The sequence below is a fragment of the Elephantulus edwardii genome, unplaced genomic scaffold (assembly GCF_000299155.1).
Source record: "Elephantulus edwardii isolate Elephantulus edwardi_28Jun2011 unplaced genomic scaffold, EleEdw1.0 scaffold00200, whole genome shotgun sequence".
Lineage (NCBI taxonomy): Eukaryota > Metazoa > Chordata > Mammalia > Macroscelidea > Macroscelididae > Elephantulus > Elephantulus edwardii.
Window position 1 is genome coordinate 2,651,128 of NW_006399950.1, and position 16,430 is coordinate 2,667,557.

A 16,430-nucleotide genomic window follows, 5' to 3' on the forward strand; every position below is an offset into this window, starting at 1 on the left:
CCCTGCTCGGGGGCGGGGAGGCGGGGCACTCACCTCGTCACCTCCTCGGGACCCCGCACTCACCACGCCCATGGGCGGCGGGCGGGGGAGCGGCCAGTCCTCGCTTCAGGGGGGTGGTTCGGGGATCTGCCCCTCGCCCCCACTTTCCTCCCAGTCCTGATCCCCCCGTGCTCTCCTAGAAGGTCTCAGGATTTCAAGCCAGGCGGCCTGAATCAAGCCATGGGCCTGGCTAAGCTGGTGCCTCTTTATTAATAAGAAATTACAGAGCTTCCAACACTGTGCAATTGTCTGTAGTCTTATTTAGTGAGCGCTCCCGGAGAGGAAGGGCGCGCATTGTTTACCCCTGGGTCTGCTCTGGGGCCTTAGTGGTCAGTTGTGAAGCCAACTCAGGTAGGCAGTTTGAATCCATGAACTTCTCTGTAGGAGGATGGGCTGCCTCCTCCCGCCCGATTTATGACCTTTGGAAACCTGCTGCAGGGTCAACTGTGAATCGCTTCCAACCTGAGGGCACTGAGCAGGTGTGATCCCTACTACGTTAGCGGGTCAGGAAAGTAGTTCCTTACTGGCGTTTGTTAAGTGGTACAGATGGTTAAATTGCTAAGGAAAGGCTGGAGATGCTGGACCACGCAGAGCACCTTGACAGGAAGAACGGGGATCTGGCACATGTGAGGTGTCCTTGTGGAGGTGACCACAGTGGGCTTCAGTGCCATTTTTATGGCCGTTTATCTGTCCATGGCTCAGTGTGCGAGGCGGTGCAGTCGTTAAGTTGCAGTTTTTGTTTGCAGCAGTGGGCTCAGGCCCAGCGGAGGCTCTGAGGGTGAAGCAGGTCCCATCAGGGTCTGGCCACCCTCGTCTTCTGTTCCCAAGCAAGTTCTCTTGCTTATATACCTAATATCCTTCCTCCTTTCTCCATTTTGTCTCTCTTTCCTCAAGGTTAATTCTGATCACTTTTAGAGACTGAAATAAGAAGTAATCATCTCTCATACCCTCAAATTAACACCCCTTCAATATTTCCATATGTCTCTATGTGGCCATGGTAGTGTGTGTTGACAGTGACGTAAAGAGTTCTTAAGGGAGCTCTGGTGGCCTAGTGGCAAGAAGCTGCACTGCAATCCCAGAGGTTATACAGTTCGAATCTACCAGATTCTCTGCTGGAGAAGGAGAGGCAATCTCCTCCTGTACCAGTCAGATCCGATTTGACAGCGCGCGCGCACACACACACACACACACACACACACACACACACATAAAATAAAAAAAAGAGTTCTTAAGTAAGAATAGTAATTAACCTGTTTGCTGACCTCTGACTATGCTCTGAGCTTGGACAAGGCCAGAACTGTATTTGTGTCTTTGCGTAAGAGTGAATAGGAGATGATGGCTGGGCTTCTCAGTGTTTCACCATCACATGTGATTCCTGGTCTTTGATAATCTTCATTTTAGTTCTCATAAGGTCTTGCTGTGTTACTGTCAGTCTGCAGTGTGGGGGACAGTCCTGGCTACTATTTTCATGTCCATTGGCCATCTCTGATCTTAATGCCCTCTTCACTTGTGAGATAGCTGATAATCTACCCTCGATACAGTCTTGTGTCTGTATGCCAATTAAAGGGGAAGTGTCTTATTTATTTGTGTGCACTGGTGCACATGGATGGCCTTAACAGACGTTTACAGTTTTAAAGTGTAGGAGGCTGGAAGTTGAAATCCTTGTGTTAGCTCTTGGGGAAGGCCTTCCATGGAGATCATCCGTGTGTCTTGGCCTTCCTCCTTGCTAAGGGGCATCCTAGTGCAAGGACCTGAGTCCACACCTCACTCTTGGTAGGTCTCCAAGGTCTCTCTCGGCTCCATTCTCTCCTTTATCTCTTGTGAGGATATAAGATGTGATAGCTCTCTCCTTAGGGGAAAGTGTTGGGATGGGGGGGGAGGTTTGTTCTCTACCCATAATTCTTTACAGCCTTTGGTTTATCAGATCGTGGGGGTCATTTCATACTGTATCGTTGTTCTGTGTTCATGTGAGAATAGATTGCCCATCTTTCTCCTAAGCAGCAGGCGGTAGATTCAAACTATCTGCCTTAGGGTTGGTAGCACAACTCCTTACCTCCAGGCCACCCTTACATACACCTATTTTGTGAAGAGAGTTCAACCTATGACATTTTCCCTCGAATTTTTGTGGCCATTGTTGAACATTTGTCCTTTTAAAAGGTCTATTTTCCTGTTAGTTCTGGAACAGGGTGTGGGGTCGGCATCTTTGGAATTGTGTTTGTAAGGTAGATGATTTTTCAGCCCTTCAGAGGTGTTGACTCCGTCAGCTCTAAGTCTTGAATTCCGTTTCTGTGAAATTTGGAGGCTCCCTGAGTTGCTGGTGGAATGACTGGCCGAGGAGAGCTCTGGCCTTTGGGACTTGCCTAGTAACTGAACCACTGTGGCCTTGTCCAGACAGATGACTTCCCTGAGGCAGTGCTCTGTCCAGTCTTTGCCTCAAGCGGGAGTGATTGTGCATGGTCTCCTGACCCTTGACTTTCTCTTCTAAATTCAGGAAGCTCAGTGTCCTGGCAGAGGTGAACGGGGCTGGAGAGGATTCTCATTTTTGTTAATTCTGTTTTCTGTGTATTCTGTATTGGATAAGACTTTTCCTTAAGAGTAAGGCGTATGGAGAGAAAAAGTCTATGTCCTGCCTCTGGGCAGAGTGCTCTCTTCTTCTCTGATGCTTTTCTTCCCTGGGATAAAGTTACTGAAAAAAAAATGCCAAGATTAATGTTGATTGGGTCATGGCTTTGCCCTTGATCATATCTCTGTGGCCACAGGAATGTCAGGACTGGCCAGATATGAGTCACCTGACTTTAGTTGGAGGTAGAATAGCATCTCCCCACTCCACCTGAGCCAGGTGAGCAGAGAGGTGGAGGAGACGGTCTGAAAGGCATGGCAGGTACGGTTATGTGAGTAGAAGGAGATGGGTGCTAAGTGGGACCAGATGTCCACTGGACCAGGTCTAGGTGTGTAGGTGAAATAGGAGATGCTAGTGATGATAGAGTCTGCCGGCTGCTCCACAGGGGAAAGATGGCCAGTGTCCTCCTGTGCAATTTACAGCCTGCTAAGACCCCCCTGGAGAGTCAGCCAGGAGTCAGTCACAGCAAGAAGCAGCAGCGATGGAGCACTTAACAACTTCTCATTGTGGTTTGGGTGAAAGTTTACAGAGCAAATTGCTAAGCCTCTGAGGACTTAGGTACCTGTGGGTTGTGCCTTGGTGGACGTGATGCACATTTTGCTCTGTGACGGGGTTGTGATCAGTCCCAGGGTTGAGCAGTATCCAGGGGTCATCACTGGGTCTCAGTCCAGGAATGCTAGTCGTCTGTGTCCAGGACCCTCTGTTGCGATCCTAGTCGGAGCTGTCGGCAGTGGTAGCCGGGCACCGTCTAGTCCTTCTGGTCTCAGGGTTTTGGTGTCACTCTTGATATTGCTAAGCTTTTGTCTTGCCTGTCGGTGTAGACGCCATGATGAATCAGAGGGGGTAGTAACTCCCTTGCAGACTCAGCAGGGTTGTTTGAATCTGCAGTGAAGATTTGGATAAGAGTTCTTTTCATTGGCAGAGTCTTGTTCAGATACGACACCTGAGACTCAGGACTTGAGTAGAACAGCATTTTTTGTTTATAGGACAGAAAACTTCCCTTCATTAATGGAAATGGTTATGTACTTAGTGCAAGGCAGCTATCTTTATCCACAGCCTCTAGTATGGAACCCGGTATGCCCAGCACTGCCCATCTCTGCAGTGGCTACAGGATGGAGGAGGAAGAAAACAGGCCAGGTGTCTACAGCAGATGAGGAAGAGGAGGATAAAAGAAAATGGGATCATTTGTGGAAATTCATTTATTAAAATGGGCTCAGCCTCTGTGGGACCTCTCTGGACTGAGGGATTAAGGACAGTTTCTGTAACAAGATTTCTTGGTCTGCAATGGGAGATGATTTTGTAGTTTTGTGTTGTTTTTTTTTTTTAATTGTATACCCTTTATGAAATGTGTTGTAGTTAGTGCTGTGAAAACAGGGTGATGGGCATTGGGCGGAGGGGTATCTGAGCCTCACTGACTTCACGAGGAGGAAGAGTCGCCGTCAGCAGTGGAGGTGAGATGTCTCCCTCTTACCCCCCACCTTCCCCTTGGCAAAACTCTGACAGTTGACACCAGAATCCTGCCCTCAGCACGCTGCCGCTTTTCTAGGGCCACACAGACCTCCCAGATAAGACACACTTTTGGCTTTATTAGGGGGAACAGACAGGTTCAAGGTCAGGTACGGGAACCTTGGGACACAGCTCTTCAGCCAGCACAGCTGCTGCTCAGCCGTGTCGCCTGGCATGTGCTTGGAGCCCCTGGACGGTCTGAACTAAATTACCCCGATGAAGAGTTTCCCCCTCTTCTCGTGACTAAAGGAAGGCACTTTGCTTGGGGTGGCCAGTCTCCTGCGGGAGCCTGCTGACCTTGTGTCCCTGTCTCCTCAGATGGTGCTCATCCCGGCTGGCACGTTCACCATGGGAACCGATGACCCCCAGATACAGCAGGACGGGGAAGCTCCTGCACGGAGGGTCACCGTCCACGCCTTCTACATGGACGCCCATGAAGTCAGCAATGCTGAATTCGAGAAGTTCGTCAACGCCACAGGCTATCTGACTGAGGTGATGGGCAGGGTCGGGGCGAGAACATGGCCACGAATGCCTCCAACCTGGCTGCCCTTGGCCTCTTTCATTCTGCATCCAGCACCTTGTGTGTACCACAGCTACCACGCTGGTCACCTGATAGGGGAATCGGCTCTCACCTGCCTCACCATAGTTAGCTCCAAGCCAAGCATGTGTGTGTGGCCTGTGACGGGGAGTGAAGGTGGTGGTGGTCCGGTGGCCACAGTGGGTGCAGGAGGAGGAGCAGTGGTGCTGACCTCTTTGTTGGACACACACTGTGGTTCTGTGGGGCCTGAAATAGAGGCACCAATGTTGTTGTTGTTGTTGTTAGGTGCTGTAAAGTTGGCCCCAGCTCACAGCGACCCCGTGTACATGTGCCATCTCTGCCGCTGGGTCCGTCCCACCGCTATAGGTTTTCCTTCTATTGCTGACACGGTGCCAAGTGTGAAGTCTTTCTCTAGGGACTGACCTCTCCTGATAACATCCCCAAAGTGTGTGAGACAAAGATGGGGTCTTTGGTAAAGAAAGACAAAGTGAGACAGAATCTCCCCATCTCGCCTCTGAGGAGCCTCTAAGGTTGCGCTGCCCCACCTGCTCAGAGGTGCGTGCTCATTTGCTGGTCCGCGGGAGAGCCGAGCCTGGGCCCTTCTCCAGCCCCTGGTAGCAGCTCAGGGGCCCTAGTCGTGCTGCAGTGAACACTGACTGCTCATCCATCGTTGGTGGTCTCAGCTCCCCACCCAGCGCTGTACGGAGAATGGTCACCTGCTCTGTCAAGATGACAGCTTAGCAAACCCCAGGGGCGTTCTCGCTCCCCCGCCCCGTGCGGTCACTGAGTTTTCATCAGCTGGATGTCACACAGCAACAACGACAGCAAGCTGCTGTCGGTGTTGTGAACAGATTGAGAGTTATCCACAGTGCTGGTGTAAAGTGAGGCTGACGGGCAGCTCAGTGGTGGGTCAGCGTGTCTCACAGTGCATTTCTTGAGCCACTTCTGTTCCAGTCACAGCTGCTGTGTGCTGTATGCCACATCCCGCTTTAGCAGCTGCATCCCCCCCTTCCGGTCAGAATGTTGGGGTCAGGAACAGAGCCTTTAGTGTTCCCCAGTTGTCAGCTACTTGTCAGCGCACACAGCCCAAGAGCCGCTATGTACTGGGAAGGCAGGGAGCCTTTAGGGTCAGGAGGAAGAGCCGGGCTGTTCCCAGAGACAAAGGTAAGAGGAAGGTGGGAGCTTGTGAAAGGGCCCAGTGTGTTCGCTGGATCGAATCCATCAGCTGCTCCTTGAAAAAGTGCATAGTCTCCTGCTCAGAGTCCAGCCTCAGAAACCTCATAGAAAGTGGCCGTGAGTTGGAGCTGACGCTGAGACCCTCTGTCACCCTTGAGCCGTGGCGTTGAGTGTGCTGGGACCATGGAGAATAAGGGACTAGGACGGGATCACACGTAACACAGGGAACTGGACACATGAGCACCTGAGACACTTGTATTACATAAAGCCATTGGAACACAGACCCCTGTATGATGCTTCACTTGGCCCCTTGAGCTGACTCACCCAGCAGAACCCTAACTCTTAGCCAGGGTTCAGGAGCCGGTGAAGGGCAGAGCTGGGTTAGGAAATCTCATGTGTAAATTGTAATACTCAGATGTTCGTCTGTCAGCAGGAAGAGCCAGGGCCTGGGGCCTGATCTCTTCCTGTCTGTGCTCTCACTGGTCGCTCAGTCTTGACCGACATGGATCTGGGGAAATTGTTTTAAAGTCTTTTGTGAATCCTGTGGGAAACCATAACACCCTTCAAGTTGTCCATGTGTGCAAGAACAAGGCACGGGCCAGGTGCACTGTTAGAGCCCCACGTCGTCTTCACTGTAACCTTTCCTGGTTTCTCCCTTCTAGGCTGAGAAGTTTGGGGACTCCTTCGTCTTTGAGGGCATGCTGAGTGAGCAGGTGAAGACGGACATACAGCAGGCCGTAAGTCAAGCTTGAACAGGCTCTTGTATTTGGTTAAGGCTGACTGGAAGGTTTGAAAAATCGAAACTCCGTGCCACCCTCCTCTTCCCCAGCTCCCAACTTCTCCCTCTGCTGTCGCTGTACCTGGCCCACGCTGCAGCCCATCAGGCTCCTCCTCTTCTGTGAGAAAATAGACCACATCCAGGTGGGACCAGAACATGTGTGGGGCTGCCCGGGCCTCCTGTCTGCGTGACACTAACGCTGCTCCGGGCAGTGTGGCTGGGCCCTCGACACACTGGGGCTCTTTTCACTTATAGCCGTGGCTAGAATCGGGGACCAGATGGAGTAATTTTTTTTCTCTTCTTAATTACTGTTTAAACTTTTTCTTGGGATTTGCCTGATGCTCCACTGCGCGGGTGAGCGTTTATCTTGAGGTGTTGGTTGCTGGCCCACGTTACAACTCTCCTCCTGCTTCGTTCTTGGTTTTATTCGATATGCTCTCCTCCCCTTTCTTGCCTTTGGAGCATTGCCCTTGGGCAGGGGCTGCCCTTTCATTCTGGAAGTCAATCTCAGCACGGCCAATCTAGTGTGTTAGAGCTTCTACTTTAAGCTCAGGTTTACGTGATCAGAGTAGTGTCCATGGAGGGCATTGGATCTGAATGTCCAGGAACATTGCACCAGGTTGAGTTCTTCCTTCTAGTGGTGTCCGCCTCTCCTGGAGCAAGTCAGGGGGTGTGAGTTAGGTGACTGTGTCTCAGAAATCATGGAAATGGGGGCTGGTTTCCCCAGAAGACCTGAATGACTGGTGGGATGAAGGCTTCCTGTGTCCGGGCCTCTGGGCAGCATTGTGTCCCTATGTGGTTGCGCTTCACACAGAAGTGAGGGCAGAGAAGTAAGAACAAGAGAGGAGCGGGGACAGCCATGAGAGCAGCGCCTGGGAGGATGCGGGGGACGCGGGATGCGGGAGACGAGGGGGATGTGGGGATGCGGGAGACTTGATGCGGGAGACATGGGGGACATGGGGATGGAGGAGACACGGGGATGTGGGGGACGCGGGGATGCGGGAGACTGGGAGACACAGGGATGCAGGAGACGTGGGGATGTGAGAGACAATGCGGGAGATGTGGGGGATGCAGGATGCAGGAGACGTGGGGGTCGTGGGGATGCGGGAGACTCGATGTGGGAGATGGGATGCAGGAGACGTGGGGGACACAGTGGGGGACATAGGGATGCGGAAGACGCGGGGATGTGGGAGACACGGGGATGCGGGAGATGCGGCAGTGTGGGAGATGGAGGGATGGGGAAGGTGGGGTGAGGGTGCAGTGATGCTGTTAGAGCCCGTTTAAAACTCACTCCACTGCTTTTCTCGCTCCTGCAGCCCATTCCCTTTCCGCCCTCCCCAGAGGTCCCTAATCATGGCTACTCTCCCCTGTGTCTTCATGCTTTAACCACTGTTTATGTTTTGTACGTAATACAGAGGATTGTTTGGGATAATAGAAAAGTTACTGTTCTGTAAGGTCCAGGGTAGAAATTTGCTGATTCTGTGTCCTAAGGATTAGAGATGGTGCATGGAGAGCATTTTCCACCTGGGTGTCAGGTGCCGTCGAGCTGCCTGTGCTTCACAGTGACCCATGTGCAGCATCTCTGAAGCCTGTCCTGTCCTGAGTCAGTCTCAGTAATTCCAACACACCTACCCCCGTTGCCCCGCTTCTCTATCAGTCCATCTCCTCCAGGGTTTTCCTCTCCTGTGCTGTCCATCCACCCTTCCAAGAATGATGTCCTTCTCCAAGGACTGGTCCATCCTGGCCACGTGCCCAAAGTATGTGAGACAGAACTTGGTTTCACATTCTCCAAGACAGACCTATTTATTTTCTTGGTGGTCCATCTTAAGACTCTCCTTTTTTTTAAAAAAAAAAAAAATAATAATTAAAAGCAAATTCAAGCTGCTCTGATGGAAATTAAGACCCCAAGAATTTATGGAATACCTTTTAAAAAAAAAAAAAATAATTAATGTTAATGAAAGTTTACAGAGACTTGGGGTTTCCAGTCATTCATTGTTGCACTTTTCTCCCTCCACACCCCCTCCCCCCAATTGACTTTTCTCCTTGAAAAGAAAGAAAAACTCTTTGATTGTTATGCAATCCCTCCCCCCCCAAGTCCACTCCACTATTCAGCCTTCACTCTGGACTTCTATAATGACAAGAATACCCATTTATATATCTCTTTTAAACAGTTCTCTCCCTCATCTGTTTCAGTGCAGTATACATCATTCCTCCCCTCCTTTTCTGTCTTCCTTCAACCCTGATGTCAGTCCCGTTTTACAGCAGTGGTCCTATGCAATATTTGTCCTTTTGTGACTGAGATATTTCACTCCACATAATGTCCTCCAGGGTCATCCATTTTTGCATAATATTTCATGATATCCTTGTTTTTCAATGCTATGTAGTATTCCATTGTGTGAATATACCAGAGCTTCTCTATCTATTCATTTGTTGTTGGGCACTTGGGTTGTTTCCAGCTCTTTGCTGTTGTGAACAAAGTTGCAGTAAACATGGGTGTGCATATATCTGCTTGGGTGGCAGTTATGGTTTCTTTAAGATATATTTGCAGTAGTGGAATTGCTGGATCATATGGTATTTTTATTTCTGACTTTTTGAGAAAGCGCCATTTGTCTTCCATAGTGGTTGCACCATTTTACACTCCCACCAACAGTGAATAAGGGTTCCAGTTTCTCCACAACCTCGCCAGCATTTGATGTTTGCTGTTCTGTTAAATTTTGCTACTGTTACTGGGGTGAGATGATATCTCATAGTTGTTTTGGATAAGACTCTTCTCCAGCACCACATCTTAAAGGCATCAATTCTTCTTCTGTCATCCTTAGTCATTGTCCAGCTCTCTACTGTGGCCTGGATCAGGTGCACCTTAGTCCTTAGAATAACATCGTTGCTTCTCAATACTTTGGAGAGGTCCCTAGCAGTAGATGTTCCTAATACAATTCGTCTTTTGATTTTCTGACTGCTGATGCCAAGAGTGTTGATGATGGAGCTGAGCATTTTCTACTTGAAACATGCAAAATGTTATAATAAATATTAAGAAAATCAAAGGGGGAAAAGTAGAAAGCAGACAACCCCCTAACCAACCAACAGTAACCAAACCAAACCAAAGGAGAACTGAGCTCTTTCAGGAGACTGCCTGAAATATGAAGGAGGCGCCATTGTGTTTGCTGAGTTGACCCCCCCCCCCCCGTGTCCCCCCGCCTCCTCTCCCCTCTCTGTGTGCTGGGGGCACCTGGGCCTGTGTGTGTCAAGTGGAAAGACCTGTCTCAGGCGTTCTGTCCTTCTCAGATGGATGTGACCAGGGAGGAGACGCTGACGTGAAAAGAGACTGGGTGACAGTCACTGAGGGCGAATCGGGTCATTTTCAGTGTGTGTTCTAATAAACACGGTTTAAAAACCGTGACTATGCTCTATTTGGAATTCACGTGATTTTATTCTAAATCTGATGTGTCTGAATTTTCCGAAGGCTCTAAGTCAGGCTGGTTTTGATGAGCTAGTTCTTCAGGCCCTGGTGCCTGGTCTGCAGGCTTGCCCTGAGTGGGGGCGGGCACCTGCATTTCCACGTCATCACCGTTCAGACCAGGATCTCCAGGAGTCAAGGCCAAGGACTGTCCTCAGGCTCTAAGGCTCATTGAGGGTGAGTGTCTGACGGGGCCAAGGCCAAGCAGCTCTTAGGATGGTGGTGGTGATCACGTCCTTAAGTGTTCTGTATAGAGAAGCAAACCTCGATGAAATGGATTGGAGGTTGGGACAGGACAGGGCAGGGTTCAGACCTGTTGTCCACAGGGTCACCATGAGCCAGCAAGCGACTGGATGGCACCTAACAACCACCACAGCAGCTCAGTAGGGAGGTCTCGCGGCCTCGTGGTAAGGAGTTGTTCAGTTTCTGCTACATAAACCCGCCGCTGTTGGCTCGACCCTGACCTTGGCAGCCCCACTCATATCAGTCAGTCTGTGCCCTGAGGGTCTTCAGTCTTGGATTTTCAGGAGGAGATTCCCACACCTGGTGCACAGAGGGGCGTCTGAGTGACTTCCAGCCTCTGATCAGTAGTTGAGTTGTTAACTGTGGCCGCCACTCACACACAGACACAGCTGTCACGTAAGGAGCACTTTGTAGATATTTGAATAAAAATGAAAGAACACTAATGGACTCTTGTCCTCTGGAGCATTTCTGGACCATGTGGGGCTAAGACCTGGCCTGACCCCTCCTGCCTTGGAGAATCGCTTCTCCTGGTGGTGGAGGGGAGGGGACAGCAGCCTGGTCATCAGGTTTGAAGATCTGAGCTGTCCAGGAAGTTTAGTCTAGGTTGGCTTCATGGAGAAGATAAGAAGGGACATGGCCACACAAGTGTCTTTTGTGTCATTTTGAAAAGAGGGATTATCATTGAGACTTAGGAACCTAAACAAGGCCAAGGTGTAAACTGAGAACGCAGTCAGTGGATAACAGGGCATGGTGTGGCCTGCCCAGCGCTGAGCAGAGGGAATGTCTGTTGGGCATGCTTGGCTTCCAGCGCCAGCTCGGATATATCTGTTAAAGGGGTCCTTGCATTCTTTCAAGTTCTGAGTATTTTGAGACCTAACTTGGATTAAGAAAAATGATTTGGACTTTTTCATCACCTCAGTGTTGGGATTTAGAATACAATTTCTCCACGATAGTCCAGAGGTAAGTCATTGCATATCAAGAATCAGGCTTTAGGAAAAATTTACACAAAAGGAGGATCTGGAATGGGTAGACCCTTCAGAACCATCGGGCCAATACCCCTTCCTTTGTAGACAACGCTGCCAGTGTCCAGGAAGGGACCAAGCTGACCATGCTGACTGCCTCAGGTCCACCCTGTACTTTTCCTACTCAAACCGTGGCTTAATGCCCATCAGCTCGGAGCTGGTTTCTGCCCCTCTTCGCGAAGGGATGTAGTGATAGATGAGATCTAAAATTGATGTTTATCCAGGAGCAGCTCCCTGGGTGAGGAGGCCTGAGGAAACCTTCAGGATCAGTTGAAGGTATCATTAAACAAATGTGGGCCAAGTCGTATTGTAAGTGGTGTGCACTGAGATTGAAGCATAAAGAAGGCCTTTCTGATACTGGGCGTCTATAACCACCATGCGAAATGGGGCTAACGGGTAAACATACCACCGACTGTGATACTGTGAGATAAATCACCCATGATGGAAATGAAACAGTGGCGTGAGGTCCAGACGATGACCGCTGAGCTGAGGCCTCTAATGACTGGAGATGACCAAGCAGCAGTTAGTGGACTGATGAGCCGGGGGCCTTGCTCTGAGTGGAGAAGTAGGCCGACTGGGTGGCGTGGGCCTTGGGGACGTCATTCTTCAGCGCCAGGTCCCAGTCACCACCCCAGGTGTGCTGGATGGGACACAAGGTTTTCAGCGGCTGGGATTTTAGAAATAGAATGCGAACATTTATCCAAATAGTTACTTTTTTTTTTTGCATATAATTTTTAAAGACTGTTACAGCTATATGTTGAGAAAATAATTTAAAAAGCTGGACCTTATGACGAGATTGTGGCATCGAGTTTGGAGGCAGATTCAACAGCCTGTGTTATGTCTATGATACAAACTTGCTTGCGGAAAGCGATGAGGACTTGAGGTGCTTGCTGCACAGAAGTCAGGGTCTATAGGCGTCAATGTGAATTACATCTCCGTGTCAACAAGACAAGAATTCTCAGCACTTGGCATTTAGGTAAAAACGAGACTGACATTTTCAAAGATTTCCTTTTGGATCGACAGTCTTCACTCTTGGTACCAGCGATCAGAAGGTCCGGAGATACATTGTATTGTGGAAATCTGCTGTAAGGGACCTCTGCAGAGTCCTCAGCAGCAGTAACGTCAGCTTAAAGACACCCGATTCAAGCCTTGGTATTTCCAGCTACTGCCTCTGTGTCTGAGAGCTGGACCATGGATAAGGGTGACGGAAGGATGGATGCCTTGCGTTGTGCTGGAGAAGAGCACTGTCAAAAGGAACAAATGGCTCTGTCTTGGAGAAGTTCCACCAGACTGCTCCGGAGGCAAGGATGGGAAAGCTTCATCTCATGTACTTTGGCCGTGTTGTCAAGTGGGACCAGTCCTTGTGAAAAGACGGCATCATCGTCGGCATTTTGGAGGGTCAGGGAAAGAGATGCAGACCCTTGACGTGATGGATTGAAACAATGACTGTAACTATGGCCTTTTCCTGACAGAGCAGCTGGTAGATTTGAACCACATGGCTTTGGGATTGCTGTGCAGCTTCTGACCACAAGGCCAGTAGAGCTCCCTCTTGTAACTGTGGCTTTGAGTATGATAGAGATTGTGACAGCAGTACAGACCAGGGCAGGCTTCTGATCTTTCGTTCATACAGGTCTGAGTCACGGTCAGTTTGACACATAACAGGAACATCTGACCACTTTCCAGATAGCTGCACTAATTACCCTATCACTTCTTAGCCCAAAGAAGTGGCAGCTTACTCTTAATACGCATGGAAAATATTGTGTCATTTCTGTTACATTTTAAAAGCTCTGCATGAGCTCCCCTTCTCCACCTTCCCAGCCGAGGAAGAGGCGAAGGAGTTTCCTCTGAAGGATTAGCCGAGGCCAGATTCCTCAGGCCCGTTGTGCCTCCTTGTCCGTGATGAATGACGAGGCATCGGTCCTTCCTCCAGGCTCTGTGACCTTTATTCGGCGTCTGTACCTTGGGTCTGTGGTGAGTGGCGAAGAGCATGAGCGAGAGAGTCCTGAAGAGTTTCAGGTGTGCGTCAGCTTCCGTAAGCGCTTGTCCCTCTTCGGCAGATGGCGAGGATGGCGCAAGGTGGGACAAGGTTCAGGCCCGTTGGCCATGGCCAGGGCCACGGTGAGGCACATTTGACTCGGTAACTCATAAAGACTCGGGAAGAACACGTGTTTTTTGCTCATGCTTTCCGTTAAACAGTTGAGGGAACTGATTGAGGATTCCGTCTGGAGTAGCTGTCAGATTTCTGGGCTCCCCCCTGTGACTTGTCCTTACCCTCTGCTCAATCCCAGCCCTTGCTTCCTGTGTGCTAATGGGTGAAGGAAGATTTTCACGTAGGCTGTGGTCGCCCCACGCCGTCCACCTCCTCCCGTTGCTTGATTTATACTCTTGAGCCTTGACTGTATTTGTGATTTCTTATTGTTCATGGTACCAGTTGAGACATTCTCCTCAGCTGTTTTTATGTGAAAATAACTGTCATGTTTATACTAGACTTCAGGAAACGTCCATCTTTTTAATTTACTTGTCTAAATGCATTTAATTTTTCAGAGAGCAGTTGTAAATGTCACATCTTTACACTCGAATGTGCGTAAGTTCCCAGCATTCTGCCTTTTTTCCTCCTCTGATTGTATTCCAGACTGTGCGTCAGGAGCAGCACCTCTGAGACTGAAGGACTCACCTCTGTCTCTGTCCGCTTCTGTGAGCTGCTGCTCGAGCCCTGCAGAGGTGACAGCGATGTCTGCCCTCAAGTCCATTCCTTGCAGGGACATCGACACACAGGCATCCCTTTTACATTGTAATTGGGCGCTGGCTGACTGGTTCAGCTGTTTTAACTTAAACCCAAGACGGTTGCTATGGAGATGGTTGACTAGAAATAGGTCGTGTTAAAGTCATTTCCCCCACATTATAAGGGAGTGCTGTAATTGTAGAAGTCGTCTCTGTTAAACAGAAGAAGTGTGGCAGCCACAGCCCCCTTCTCCACAGATTTCTTGTTCTAGGAGGTTTATGTTCAGGCTGGCTGTTGGTAGAGTTGCTCTGATGCACGTGACTCGACAGCACCTCACAGCAGCAGCGACATTTAGATGCTGGCCCACTCATCTGCCCTGGGAGCCCCGCACCTCATGATGATTGTCGCTTTGGGATGATTCGAACTCGTGACCATGCTCTTGAGCGGGACACCTTCATGGAGTCACCTTGGCTCTGGTCCCTGCAGGGCCGCCCTGGTGGGTTGGTCTCCAGCAAGCTGTCCTGCCAGCCCAGAAGCTATGAGGTTCCAGAGGTTCGAATCCACCAGCTGACAGTTTACTCAAAATTGACTGACTGGCACTGACTTTTTTAATCCCACAGAAGCAGATTTTAGGGCTGCCCTTCAGTGTCCTTGAGGCGGTTAGGACCCTAACATTGTAGTTCACAGTCAAGTGCAAACTATCTGTGTGATGAGTGGCTCTACATGCCGCTCTGAAGGAGAAAGATAAATGTAGCCTCAGAAATACCTGAAAGGTTGGCATGAATCAATCAATGGTTGGGAGGGCTTTGCTTGATGACCTGATTGAAGGGAGGGAATTAAAGGGGTCTTAATTTGATATGTTGTTGTGTATCATTGGGTATGAACCTACCTGTAGCTGACCCTCCAGCGGGTTTTCAGAGGCAGTTGATCTCAAGGGAGGAGACTGCCCATCCTTCTGCTGCGGAGCCTCGAACCACGTGCCTTGGGACTGGCAGTGCAGCTCTTTACCACTAGGCCACCAGAGCTCAATTAGCTTCTTGCTAAAGTTGCTACTCTGTGACTGTGAGGGGTTGTTTATTTCCTAAATTCCGAAGAGTTACAGACGAGTATGTATTTTGAGGAGGGAACCAGGAGTAGAAGAACAGCTTTGAAACCTCGGCGTTAGGAGAGGCGTCTGGGAAGGCCCGGGGTCGGTGCCTCTGGCTGGGATTTGCCTCCAGTCGCCCCTGAAACGAGGCAGTGTCCTGGAGCTGCTGCCTTTGTGACTCCTCAGTGGCCGGTTGACTTCATCTTGTCTTCATCTGTCACGGGGAGATGTTTCCACCTCCAGGCCTTCTGTTCCCTGGGACCCGCCGTCTGCTTCAGAAGGGTGTGTGTGGAGCTCTGGTGGCCTGGTGGTTCATGAGTTGAACTGACAATCCAGAAGGGTGTGTGTGTTGGTGGTGGTGTGGTCCCAGGTGTCCGTTCCGTGGGGCTGAGGAGTGAAGTCCCTTCCTTTCCTGCCAGGACTGCTCAAACCCCTTTCTCTTTGCCCAAGTCTTAGCCCTGGTGACACAGTGACTCAAGTTCTCGGGCACTACGGTGAAGGTTAGCTGTCTGGATCCTTCAGCTGTGGGAGGAGAGGAGAGTGTGATGGTCAGCCTCTGTGAAAGGTGACAGCCAGGGAATCCTGTGGACAGGTCTCCTCGGCCCTGCTGGGACCGGAATCTGCCTGCTGGCTGTTCATTTTATTTCATTTTGTTTTGTTTTCTCTTTCTTTTTTTTATGATTTCTTCGTGTGTGTACTGTCAAATCAGATCTGACTGGTACAGGAGGAGAGTTCCCCTCCTTCTCCAGCACAGCATCTGGTGGATTTGAACCGCATACCTCTGGGATTGTAGTGCAGCTTCTTGCCACCAGAGCTCCCTGTTTTCTCTTTCTTTTTGTATAAAATAAAACATTTTTATTTCTTTTAAAAAAATATTATGACACTTTTATTATACTTAAAGGTGTAGTTTTATGTAGACACAAGTCTTTAAATAAGTATCAAGACAAAAAAGTACTTCTTTTATCAAGACAAAAAATACTTCTTGAAGTTCAGAGAGGAAGGTGACACTATCTGATTTGACTGCACAGAGAAATATAATTGCATATATGTTGTTGGTATTTTCCTAGTCTCCCTACATATATGCTTTGTTCCTTTTAAGTAATTAGATTTATATGTCATGAGCTGTTCCCTGAAACTTCAGTCATTCCATGGAAGCCCGTCCCACAGGCTGAACTCTCCATCTGTTTTTTTTAAAGATTATATACATGTGTTTAATACAATCATTCCCATTATGTTTTATAAAAT

At 49.5% G+C, this 16,430-nt stretch overlaps 1 protein-coding gene across 1 annotated transcript in view; it reads left to right on the forward strand.

Moving 5' to 3' along the window:
- The first annotated feature begins 4,483 nt into the window (after positions 1 to 4,483).
- The window catches only part of SUMF1 (sulfatase modifying factor 1), a 52,315-nt gene continuing 40,368 nt past the window's right edge, over positions 4,484 to 16,430 (forward strand). Inside the window, exons 1-2 of the mRNA XM_006897082.1 lie at positions 4,484 to 4,657; positions 6,542 to 6,616. Coding sequence (XP_006897144.1) covers positions 4,484 to 4,657; positions 6,542 to 6,616 — 249 coding nt within the window. The remainder of the gene's footprint in view (positions 4,658 to 6,541; positions 6,617 to 16,430) is intronic.